At 41.3% G+C, this 13271-nt stretch overlaps 1 protein-coding gene across 2 annotated transcripts in view; it reads right to left on the reverse strand.

Moving 5' to 3' along the window:
- SPNS2 (SPNS lysolipid transporter 2, sphingosine-1-phosphate) overlaps positions 1 to 13271 on the reverse strand; it is a 119595-nt gene that overhangs the window by 67864 nt on the left and 38460 nt on the right. For both annotated transcript variants that reach the window (XM_063297718.1, XM_063297709.1), the window contains exon 2: positions 11428 to 11493. In XM_063297718.1, the coding sequence (XP_063153788.1) occupies positions 11428 to 11493 (66 nt within the window). The remainder of the gene's footprint in view (positions 1 to 11427; positions 11494 to 13271) is intronic.

Raw genomic sequence — 13271 nt, forward strand, 5'->3', positions numbered from 1 at the left:
TTTAGAACTTGATGGCTTCTATTGCTTACAGCTTCCTCATCTGGATTGCAAAAATCCAGACAAATGCAAGGTGGCAGCAAAGAATGAGAGTTTCTGCATTTCTATGCTGGCAGCTAATAGTTGTCTGGATTTCTGCAGCCCTAATTCAGTAGCCCTATCTTTGTTCTCCCCACCTACTTATCTACAAATTATGTTTTTACTTCCTTGCCCTGATGTTCCAAATCTACTGGCTATTATTCCCTGTTGATTAGTCAGAGGAGAAGAGTTCCCACCCAAATTAATCTCTAAAGCATTCTGTGACAGAATTTTGTTTGATGATGCACCAACAAGCCTTAAAAGCCTTCCAACTCTTAATGAGAGTTTGGGGAGGCTTTGTAGCTATCCACATAGCCCTAGGCAATTTATCAATATATGGTTATACCTAATATAAAACCTTGGCTGCAAAATCAAGGTGCCACTAGGTGACAGCAAAGAGAGATAATACCCTCTTTGCTTCCATCTAGTGGTTGGATGTCTGCAGTCCAGACATGGTGTCCTTAATAAACTCCACCCTCTCCCCTATGATATGGAAGACTATCTGAAAAATGGACAGACCTGCATATAACTTCACCAATAATAACAGTTTTCATCTTGGCCAGTTTTAAGCTCAAGGTCTTATCTGTCCATTCATGATCAAGCCATCCCCAAATACTTTGTATTGCAATAGGGGCAATTCACAACAATATAGTGTTGCCGAGAAAAGGTGGACACACTCCTTTCTAGCTATTGTGAAGATAAGATCACAAAGGACAGCCTTCATAGCAACAACAACAAGAAGAAGAAGTCCTGTGGTTCCATTTCAGAACTGCTTGGGAACGAAAATGCCATGGATTTGGGGCTTCTGGCATGCAAAGCATGTGGCCTCCCACCAAACTATTGTACCCTTTACCTTTCAGAAGCTAGAGCCCATTTTTGGCACAGAAAAGTTTTAAGTGCCAGTCAACTGTGCTGAAAATCAGATGGGACTGCTAGGCTAGATAAAAACCTTTGCCTGGAAACCTGGCAAACTATTGCCAGAGAGAGAGGGGGGGGGAGAGGGAGACAGAGAGAGAGAGAGAGAGAGAGAGATATCTGCTGAGTGTAAGTTAAATATATATGATCCCATAATAATCTCTGGGATCTTGGCTAAGGATATCCTATGTTCCTCTTTTGCCAGAATGAGTAATTGTATCAAAGGGAAGTTCAGGGAAATACAGTCCTTTAAGGAGAGGGGGGTGCGAGGAGGCTGCAGATTAAAATAGCATGCAAATCATCCCAACTGCAAAATTAACCCTAACTCTCCAAAAGTGCTTTTTTATCACACAAGAATGCTTTTCCCCTGCAGGAGAAGACCCCAGCCCTTGTATCTGCAAACGCAACAACCACTTCCTAGGATGGAAACCATAATTCAAAGCCAAACCTGTTTTCCTGAACATCAAGGAAATGGAGAGGGGTATGCAGACAACTTCTAATTCACATTCAGACAACAGACTGCAACACTTTTCCTGGGGTGACAATTTTTCAGGATTAATTACAAACCAGAGATCAAGGACAAATATGATAAATGCTAGTGGTAAGATTTACTTTTATGATAGGGCTGTTCCTCCAAATATTTTCCACTTTCAATTTTACCTGACCAAACAAGTAAACTTAGCAATACATACTGCAAACATTCATATTTTCATATGTCCAGAACAGAAAGCAGAAAAAAAACTATAGGAATACGTAACTCTGGTACTGTTTTCCTGTTTGTAACTATACGACTAAAAAATTTTAATATATGGTTAATAGCAATAACAACACATCCCTACCAAAAGACAACTCCTTATGCAATCCACACTCTATTTGCAAGCCCCAGTTTTATTTATCATATTTCTTTACCACCCATCTCGACAAACGATTCTGGGCGGTTATCATGGAGAAAGGGAAGGGCACTCTGCAGATGTTCATGGACACATTTTTCTCCAGTCAACACCTGTGGGAGCCGAGACCAAACAATTCAGCCAGTGCTTAGAGAAGATGCAAGTACTATTTCACAACCCAGATGCACCAGCTAAGTTCGATGAATCTTATAATACAGAAGCTGACCAAACTGCATTCATGAGGATCTTCCTCTAAATCTCAGGGGCTCAGGGGAGGCCATCTGGTACTTGAGGTCTTCTGGCATGGGGCAGCAGCTTCTGGCTATCTAATGACAGGGATGGCCCAGAAAGCTCAGCCTAGCCTTTAACAAGATCTTGAAGTGGGAGGAGGGCAAAAAACCAAGAGGATATTTAGCAGAACCTCTGGCACAAATGGATGATTTGTGCCCAGAGAGAGACCAGGGCATACTCTGGAAGGACAGAGAGCCAGTCATGGTTGAGAAGTATCAGTTTGGTGCCTCAGAGATGAAGCCACTTTTCCTGCATCACTATGGGCACAAATACATGATCTTAAGTTTTCATTCTCAACAGCACCTCTGCTGACAATCTCAGTGGATGGGCAATAATGGATGAGGCTATGTTCCAGCCAGGCCAGGTTTTCTGCTCCAGCTTAAGAGTGAAACACTCTTGAAATCTGCCAGTCATAAAAATAGATTAAGTTTCATTAATTGGGGGAGGGGGGTAAACAAGAGACTTGCCTATGAATTCTACAAGCAGCTTGCTGAGAATGAATAAACCTAAATAAATAGGTTGCACACATAGCATGTATTCTAATAAACTGCTATTTGTGTCCTGACATGATTAGTAAATCATTTTATCAAAATATTACCATAGTTCCTTATTTTGGAACTCTTTAGGTAGCAAAATTCCTTGAGCTTCTCTTTTCCTTTCTTTTTCTGGGCAGGTGGACATTTCTTAAAACACAGCTCTTACACTGCCAAGCTCTGTTTTTATTTTCTAAGAATGCTTTATGGGGGCAATGCATTTTTGTAAATTGACAGGATGTTCAAGGCTACCATTGTGCTTAGCAGTACGCCAGCTTCCCATTTATTATGATTTTTAATTAAAATAATATCTTTAAAAAATTAATGAAATTGGGTTGGGCAGGAATCTTGGCAGACACCAAGGGATCTGTGGCTGCACACACTGATGCCTTGTTACTTGTCCCCTGATTTATGCTATTTGCTTCCTTGAGACACAGCACTGGCTCCCCTTCCCTCTCTCTCTCTTTCACTGTTTCATAGGTAGTTGTGAGACCTATGTGGCTCTGTGTCTCCTGAAGGAAAAGTGACAGGATGGGTTGTGTTGCTGTCCTTAAGAATAATTTCCTTCTGGTTACTTTCCTCCTGGCCTGCTTTGTTCATAAGCATTCAGTATTCAGAAAGCCATCACTTCTACTGGCTTATACAAGTAGTCCTCATTTAGCGACTGCCTGGGATAGTGACCTTTTGCAATTACAGCAGTGTTGAAAAAGTAACTTTGCAACCAATGCTGGCATTGAGGACAACAAAAGCTTTGATTGTGAAACTGATTAAGGTCTGGTCAGTTTCAGGCAGCAGCTGTGAGCTGGAGGGTTCTAATCAACTACAGGTAGTCTTCCCTTAGCAACCACAATTGGGACTGGCAACTCTGTCATTAAGCACAGCAGTCACTAAGTGGAAAATCACATAAACTGTGACAGACCTATGACATCACTTCCCATTCAGTCATTAAGCAAGTCACAGCAGTCTTTAGGTGAAACATCACGTGACTGCGATTTATGATTTTACTTCCACATTCTCCATTAACTCTGCTTGTCACAAGCCAGTTGGGAAGCATGCAAATGGTGATCACATGACCAATGGGATGCTGCAATGGTCATAAATGTGAGGATTGGTCACAAAGCTGTTTTTTTTTACACCATCATAACTTCAAACGGATGCTAAACAAGGCAGTTGGTAAGCAAGGACTACCTGTAATAAAGGTCACAGAGCTGAACTTGTTAACTTGCGGTTAGCACTTTTTAGGGAAACACTGTGCTGAGGAGAAAAGCAGCTCAGAAAGAGAGAGCTTGTTTATGCAATCACGCTGCAAGGGGGCAAAAACGGGGGAAAAATGGATCAGGCACAGGACACTGTACAAGAGAACTTTATCTAAATGAGATGGTGGCAACCAGGGATCTTCACGTCTCTCTCTCTCTTTCTCTCTGTGTTTGCTTAGTGACCATTTCACTGGAACCAACTGCAGTCACTAAATGAGGACTACCCATACAAAGAAAGCTATCATGACTCAAACTATCCAGAAAACCATACCCCCTAACCCCAAAAGCATGGGCAACAGCAGGGAGAGACGTGCTAACCTTCCCAAAAATGAACAGTTTCCTCCAATGGAAAGGGAAATCAAGTCACATTATCTACTTCTGACAGCCGGATCAACAATTCCTGAAGTTGCTCAAGGGTAAAATTCGGCATCTTCTCCATCCAACAGGCATTAAACACTTGGCTATAATGGAACCCCTTGTCCCTTCATGTAAGAAATGAGTAAGCAGCATAAAAAAGGAAAGGTAAACTCTTCTTGCTGAGTTTAATTGAAATCCCAGGAAGTGTCTGATTCAGTACTACAAAACAAGAGTGGCTGTATCCTCTGCTGATTCTCATTCTTTAAGACTGAGAAAGGCATTTTTCAAATGATATTCAGCTTAAGGAGAGGAAGAGGAAGTGCACAATCATATAGCTTGTAAAAAGAAGTCACTCAAGGAATGCAAATATATTGCATTCTTCTGGTTTTCCATTCTTCTTAGTTGCTCGATTCTATTTTCCTCTCCGGTTTTATGCCAATTTCTCTCTCTTCACCATTAACACAGAATGCAATCTGAAAATGAGCTCAGACCCTGATGCAACAAGAAATTGCCTGCACTACTAAAAATCCCCTTGTTAACCTCTCTCTACAAATCATTGCCTTTTCCAAAAAGCAAGATAATTTTTGCAAACAAAGAATTTGCCACGAAGAGGGTGCCCACAAACTTTCCATACTCACAACTGGCAAAAATGCCTCTTAGAAATAAAGAATGGATGTTGCTTCTTGCAGGAGCAGAAGGAAAGAAGCTCAGTTATGATGTCTGAGAGCAGTTATTTAATCCAAATCCATACCCACCTATCTCTAGCTCCTCCTTTATTACCGCACAGAGCCATCGCACTTGAAAATAGCTGGAAGCAGATCAGGATTAGCAAAGAAGCCAGAAATCAGTAACAGACTGGGATTCAGGAAGACTCAGATCAAACTGTTTACATCTCTAGTAACCAAAACTGGGATTCTGGGGCTCAGAAAGGTATCTGCCTAAGTCACCACCACTCAAAGAAGGTAAACCTAGGGTCAATGAAACACTGGCATGATTTGCTATAAGGAAGCTCATGACTGTGTTCACATAGCATAAATCAAAGTATACGCAATTAACCCAATGTTTTGGATTTGCACAACACATCTGACCAGCAAGCTAGTCATACAGACTAGGGTTGAATACAGGTAGTCCTCGCTTAACAACCATTCATTTAGTGACAGTTCAGACTTATGATGGTGCTGGAAAAATGACTTATGACTGGTCCGCAACTTATGACCATCACAGCATCCCCACAGTCACATGATCACAATTTGGGCACTTGGCAACTGGTTCACATATATGACCATTGCAGCGTCCCATGGTCACACGATCACATTTTTTAACCTTCTCTACTGGCTGCAGGCAAGCAAAATCAATGGGGAACCATGCAATTCGCTTAACAACTGCATGATTTGCTTAATGCCTGTGGTGATTTGCTTAACACCCACTGCAAAAAGGTAGTAAAATCGGGTTAGATTCACTTAATGACTGCTTTACTTAGCAACCAAAATTCTGGTCCCAATTGTGGTCGTTAAGTGAGGACTACTTGTAACACACAAGGCTAAAATATGATTGACTAATTTGCTGTTTAGTTCTTGCACAAAATGGTGTTTTTTTTTCAACTTGCTTCTATGCTATACAGAACTTGTTATCAATGGGTCTCATAATGATATTCATTCCAAGGGTTACCACATTTTTTGGAAAGCAAAATCTGGCTCACACTCCAATTGCAACATGCAAGAGTAAAATACCCAAGAAGGGTGAATAGTGGCCACTCATGCAGAACGATCGTAGCCTCTTGAATGGTATGAAACATCCTTCCTCAGTATTTATGACTACTCCACTCCTTGTTGCTCTTTAAATGGGTGGTAAACATGCTCTTATTTAAGGTTATTTTCATAGAGAGAAAACCTCTGTATTCCTGTTTAATGGCTTTGTTCTTAGGTGCCTTTTTAAATGATTGGATCACATATTGTATACTATCTTGGGAAAGTGCTGCATTTTTAAGGCAGCTTTTCTAAACAGATAAACATGGTTTTACAATTTAGTGGAGAAAGATTAATGGCTTGAAAGCAGGCAAGATTCCAAGCCGGTTTCCACAAGGATCCTGGATCATGATTTGGAGCATGGAGGTCAGCTCAGACTTAAGATGACAAATCTGATTCTCATTCCATGTTCTTGCTTCCCTTTTCTACTTCCAGGGTTTCTCTAACAATGATTTCTGCAATGATTTTGTACTGCCCAGTTTTCCTTCCTGCTTGTGATATCTGAAATTCAGTTTTAAAGTTTCAAGCATGCAAGCCATTATTGCTTGGGAGCAAAATAGTAACTATAGTTTTTTAACTATCATTACTGAGAGAAGGAGAAAAAAATAAGCTCCAGAGACTAGGAAGTAAAAAAGGGAATCCTCTGTAAAATTAAAGAAGGGATCTTGCATTTGTGGTATTCGAACAGGTCCATGCTAAACACGCTCCAGAAAATCTGCTGAAAGTGTACAATTTTAACAACTTAAGTCTTTAGTCCCTTTGCCTATGGCTCTCAGAAATGGATACCATCCCATTCATACTGGCGTTTGACCATCTAACAAGGAAAACAAAAACCTTTGCAAGTTAACTTTCAGCATATCCTGTGGTCCTAGAAAAGAAAAAGAATAATCCATGATATCATTTGGCACTTAGAACCATGCAGTCTATGTTCCTGTACAGATGTCTCTTGAGGTCAAATACTCATCATTTTGAATAAAGAGTGCTGCCAAAATCATTAAATTTCATATGCTGGAATTGTTCTGTTCTTATCTTTTCAACTTAATCAAAACAAAGAGAGACATATATGGGGGTGAAGAGGGACAGGATGCTATCCCATGAAGGGCAAACAAAGAATGATGCCATTTGCCATGACTCTCACCCCATTCCCTTCTTATTTTCTGCATTTCAACAATTATGTACCAACTTAAATAAATCATTAGCTTAGTCTTCTCCATCACCAAATGCCCTTTGGGACTGTGTTTTCTGATAAATCCGAAAAGCATTTTCTACTTCAAGAGAATTATGAAGAGCGTGGATTTTATCTACTCACCCAGTGATGATCATCATCTAACCCAGTTTTTCTCAGCCTCAGCAACTTTAAGATGTGTGGATTCCAACACCCAGAATTCCCCAGCCAGCACTGGCTGGGGAATTCTGGGATTGAAGTCTACACATCTTAAAGTTTCTGAGGTTGAGAAACACTGATCTAAACCTTTAAAACCCTCTGATATTAATTCCATTTAGAAACAAATGGGATCATCCCATCAGGCAGTTCCTAAAAGACCATGCTGTTTCGCAGCTATTTAATTTCCAGCTATTTAATTGTAACCACTTTGCTCCTGGAGAAGGGAGATTATAGCCTCCAAATGTACTTGTCCTTCTACACTTCTTCCTAGGATTGTTATGTCTATTGATTAAAATCAAACAATAAAGATTTCCTACCATGTCAATATTTTATCCTACAGGGTAGAGAAAGGAAAAGAATTTATATTGTAAACACTGAAAAAACCCCAAATCTCTGCGTGCATTTTATTTAGGTCATTAATTTACCATCTGCCTAATCAGAACAATCCTCTGGGCAGCAGATGGAATACAAATGAAAATTTAAAACAGTAAGATTTGGTTAAATAAGGGAAGGGAAGCATGCAGGGTGTGGCTTCACGGATGGCTTCCAACCCATTACTTATTTATTTATGAAATTTATAACATTTATATGGCCACCCATATTAAGCAAATAATTCTGTCACTACTAGTAGCCATAGGACAGGTTTGTATTTCTTCTGTTAATGAAATGTTACAATCTGTGTGTGTTTCTGCTTTCCGCTCATGTAGCTTGTGTGTTTGTTTGTGTACATACAGGTAGTCCTCACTTACCAACGGAAATTGGGACCAGGAACTCCATCACTAAGTGACACGGTCGTAAGATGCAATGTCACATCACCGAGCCAACTTATGGCAGTTCTGGCAGTTCCAGTTCCCATTGTTAGGCAACTGGAATCCTATGCAATCACAGTGTCCCACGGTCATGTGATCACCACTTGCGACGTCCTGCTGGCTTCCCCATTGACTTTGTTGGGAGCCGGCAGTGAAGGTCGCAAATGGCAATCACATGATCTGGGATGCTGCAACGACTGCAACTACGAGAACCTGTCATAAATACCCCTTGTTCAGCACCGCTGTAACTTCAAAAAGTCGCTGAACAAGTGCACGTTAAACATGGACTACCTGTATGTGCACTAGGAAGCATGTGGCTACATTCTGCTCTGGGTCATGCAATTAGCAGGGAAGAGAGAGGGAGTTTAGAATGGAGCAATCAGCAACACTCTGGGCCACTGCCATAGGGGTGCCCTGTGGTAATATTTTTCTCCATAGTCCTTAGCCTGATCTGGACCATATTGGAACCTAATTTTTCTTTGGCCACGTTCTCTCTCCACACCAAATTTGGTTCTGTTCTGTTCAGTTTTCAGAGAGTTATGCTGATGGACAGTCAGGTACATGGCATCCTGACCCCCCCTCCCTCATTCCTTCCCAATATTCCATTTTGCTGGAAAGAATAAAAAGCAACAAAGAAAACAGAGGTCAGGAGATCAGTGGAACAGAGCAGAGGGGGAAACCTAACAGTCCTTTAGATGTTGAACTCCACCTGTCATCATCTATGCTGGCTAAAGCCTTTGGGAATTGAAGCTTAATAAAATCTGCAAAACCTGGGAGAAAGCATTCCATAATTAAGAGACCCCTGCTGAAAAGCCCTCTTTTTTGAATCTCAAGTGATTATTTCAGGTAGGTAAGTGTGGGATGAGGCAGTTTGGTGTAGTGGTTCAGGCATCAGGCTAGAAACTGGGAGACTGTGAGTTCTAGTCCTGCCTTAGGCACAAAGCCAGCTGGGTGACCTTGGGTCAGTCACTTTCCCTCAGCCCTAGGAAGGAGGCAAGGGCAAACCACTCCTGAAAAACCTTGCCAAGAAAACTGCAGGGACTTGTCCAGGCGGTCACCAGGAGTCAACACTGACTCAAAGGCACCCCCCACCAAACAATAAGGATGGGATACCACAGCAAAATAAGGGTAGGCTGGCTCTTTCTTCCAAACTTCATGTGCAAGGGAGATATAATATTTTCTTTTTCTCTTGAATGAGAATCTCATCATGGAATTGCACTCTTACTGCCAATGACCTGAGTCTGACAGGACGAATTCTGTCGAATTTCCATTAACGGACAATTCAAATATTCCCCCCTCCCCAGGGTACAGTTGACTTCTAGAACAGACCTTTTCCCCATTTATTTTCCTGTAACAATCTGAAAGTTTCCCTTCCCTTTCCTGTCCTCTGAGCCATCTGGCTTTGCAATAGCAGGACGTCCGTTGCAAGGGGTGTTGGGATAGCCTGTTTTTAGAAAGGACCAACAACAAACAAAAAAATGCTATTAAAATATTTGGTTTGTTTGTTTTAAAGAGGCTGCATAGTTTCTATCAATTTGGCCAGAATTGGAACCCAGTGCTGCAGTCACATTAGCACAGTGTTTCTCAACCTTGGCAACTTTAAGAGGTGTGGACTGCAACTCCCAGAATTCCCCAGATCTGCAAATACTGCAGATCTTTGGTTGGGCCAAGAGAGAAGGACTGGCTCACAGTCATCTAGTACTTTATCACTTATATCTTTTGCTACCTTAACCCTTCGGTGATTCCCATTCTCTCATTCATCCTGACGCAGCAGCAACAGTACAAAATAGAAGAAAAACTGTGTTCCTGCATATTGGCTGTCTTTGCCTTGAAACCTTATTAGTTGGGAAACCCAGCAGCATTTTTAGTGGTATGGAATGGATTAAAGCAATCTTTCAATAAAATTAAAAATCAGGAAAAGGATAAACAGAATCACAGGTATATTAAAAATTGCTATTTTCACACAACAGGCTTACCTTAATTAAGGTAAAGGTAAAGGTTTCCCTTGACATTAAGTCCAGTCATGTCCGACTCTAGGGGGCGGTGCTCATCTCCGTTTCAAAGCCAAGAGCTGGCGTTTGTCCGTAGACACTTCCGTGGTCATGTGGCCGGCATGACTAAACGGAACACCGTTACCTGCCCGCTGAAGTGGTACCTATTCATCTACTCACATTTGCATGTTTTCGAACTGCTAGGTTGGCAGGAGCTGGGACTAGCAACGGGAGCTCACCCCGTCACGCAGATTCGAACCGCCGACCTTCCGATCAGCAGGCTCAGCAGCTCAGCGGTTTAACCCGCAGCGCCACCGCGTCCCACTGAAGTAATAATTGCTGGGTTCATGCAATACACAGATGTAAAGCCTATCTTGATGGGTTGGGTTCACACAACACACAAAATCACAATTAATAAATTGGTCAAAATGTACCACGGAAAATACTAACCAAGTTTTGCACATTATGTACATTAACCTGCTTGATTTGTAACTGACCTCATTGAGAACACAGTGGGAAGAGGCTATTGCTTGTAAATATTTAAAGCTTGTAAATATTCTTTACTGCTTGTAAAGAATATTACAGAATGATGGAAGAGGTTTGAAGTATTCCCACCAGTTACTGCTCAGCTTCACTCCCCAAGTATAGCAAACAAACCACTAGAGACACATACCTATAAAAGCCCATTTGCCAGTTAATTGCAATTTAAAGCAAAGCTGATACACACTCACAAGTGTGCCACAACCTTGGCTTCAAAGTACAACATAGAACACACAAGGAAAACAATGCAAACACATGCAAAACTAGTGCCTGCCCTCCAGGAGAGCATCCCCCAGAGGTGGGTCCCTACCCCACTCTCATTCAAAGGTTTCTTCTCCCGGCTCTTGGTTGAGTTGGGTGGTGGGCCCCAGGAAGCAGTGTTTTATGTTGAGAAGCCACTGGTTTTTACTTTCTCCAGAGGTTCACTATCTTTATTATTGCTGTTAAGTTTGTGCTTAATAATGTATACCACCCAGAGTTGCTATAGGGTTGGGCAGCCTTACACATTAAAATTAAATTAAAATAAATTACATTATTAAATTAAATTAAATTAAAATAAATCACATTATTAAATTAAATTAAATTAAATTAAATTAAATTAAATTAAAATAAATTAAATTAAATTAAATTAAATTGCTTACCTGTCTGTAGCAAGCCAGCTCCACTGTCCTTGACTCCAAAATGTTGCTGAATATCTAGCAAAACGCCTGGAGGGAAAAAAAGAACACTAGTTATATGAATCATTAATTAATTAATTTATTTTCTATCCCGCCTTTATTATTTTTATAAATAACTCAAGGCGGTGAACATACCTAATACTCCTTCCTCCTCCTCTTCTCCCCACAACAACAATCCTGTGAGGTGGGTTGGGCTGAGAGAAAGGGACTGGCCCAAGGTCACCCAGCAGGCTTTCAGGCCTAAGGCGGGACTAGAACTCTCATACCACGCCTGATTGGCTCTTGGGCTGAGAGTGACTGGCCCAAGGTCACCCAGCAGGCTTTCAGGCCTAAGGCGGGACTAGAACTCTCAGTCTGCTGGTTTCTTGCCCAATGCCTTTCAAGACCAGGGTGGGCAACATGGCACTTGGGGAGAGAAAGTGACCAGGAATATCTTCCTTGCTGCATCTGAATTTTTAAAAAAGGAGAATATCTTCTTTAAAAAATATAGGAAGTTCATATACTTCCATACAAATACTGTATCATTCTCACTATTTACACTGTAAATTTTAACAAGAAAGGTATTGGACATAGATACGTGCCAAAGACATTTTTAGAAAATAAAACCCAATGATTCTGCTCAGAAAAAGACTAAGATAAGCTGAGGTGGTAGCAGCATCTTGGAGATAGTGGGGTTGTGGGGGGATAGATCTTACCATTTGCCTTCTGGTAAATGGGTTCACCAGATCAGCCATTTTGTGAACACAACACGCTCTCAAAAATGCCACCATTCCCAGATCCAAGACTGCTCTCCACAACCCATCCCACCACTCTGATTTAGAAATAATGGGGGGAGAAATTACCAGGCCAAGTGACAGCAACATCAGGAAGAAGGAGGATGAAAAGCTGGAGAAGTACCAGGGCCTGAAGGACGAACTAGAGAGGACGTGGGAAGTGAAGGCCAAAGTGGTCCCAGTGGTGGTAGGGGCACTTGGGGCTGTGACCCCAAGCTGGGAGAGTGGCTCCAACGGATCCGAGGAACCACATCAGAGCTCTTGAGGAAGACACATACCACCCATAGGGGTGAGAAGGGTGTAGGTCTGCGTGTGGTGTTTGTGTGAGAAAGGATTTTATACAGGATTAAAAACTACGGAAACATTTAAAAAAATAGACAAAAGGAAAAGATATGAAAAGATAAAAGAAAAAGTGAGAAACAGTAAAAGTCAAGGAAAGAAAGGAAAAAAGGAGAAAGAAATAATTTCTAACTTTAGGGTCAAACAAGTCAATATGCAACTGCAACCACACAATCGAAGCTCCACCCCTTTTAACATGAGTTGCATGGTGTGCATAAAAAGGGGTGGGGTTCAATTGTACAATTGCAGCTGCCAATAAAATACTCAATATTTTGCTTTCTCAAATAATGTTTGAAAGGTACAAAGGAGAGATTTGGATCTGGATCAGATGATCTGGACCAACTAATTATGCCACAATAATTCAGCTGAAAGTTCAGGCTGTTGGCCAGATCCCCCTTGCCATCCTGCAAAAGTCAGGGTTGGGGGCATGAGCGTGCTTTAAGCCTGGGGTTGCATATTTGGAATAAAGCAACTTTTTGAAGATTTGGAATTCTGACAGCACATTTTATTATTTTATTACTGATTACCTTTACATACTGCCTGAACTGGACTCTAGGCAGTTATGAGCCAGTGTGATGTGTTGTGGTTAAGAACTGGACTAGGAGTGGGGAGGTATTTTGTGAGTGTCCACATGACACATCCTGGTCCAAATGCACTTTTAAAAAGATCCAACACAACCCTTCTACATTTTTACTA

Source organism: Candoia aspera, chromosome 1 (genome assembly GCF_035149785.1).
Source record: "Candoia aspera isolate rCanAsp1 chromosome 1, rCanAsp1.hap2, whole genome shotgun sequence".
NCBI lineage: Eukaryota > Metazoa > Chordata > Lepidosauria > Squamata > Boidae > Candoia > Candoia aspera.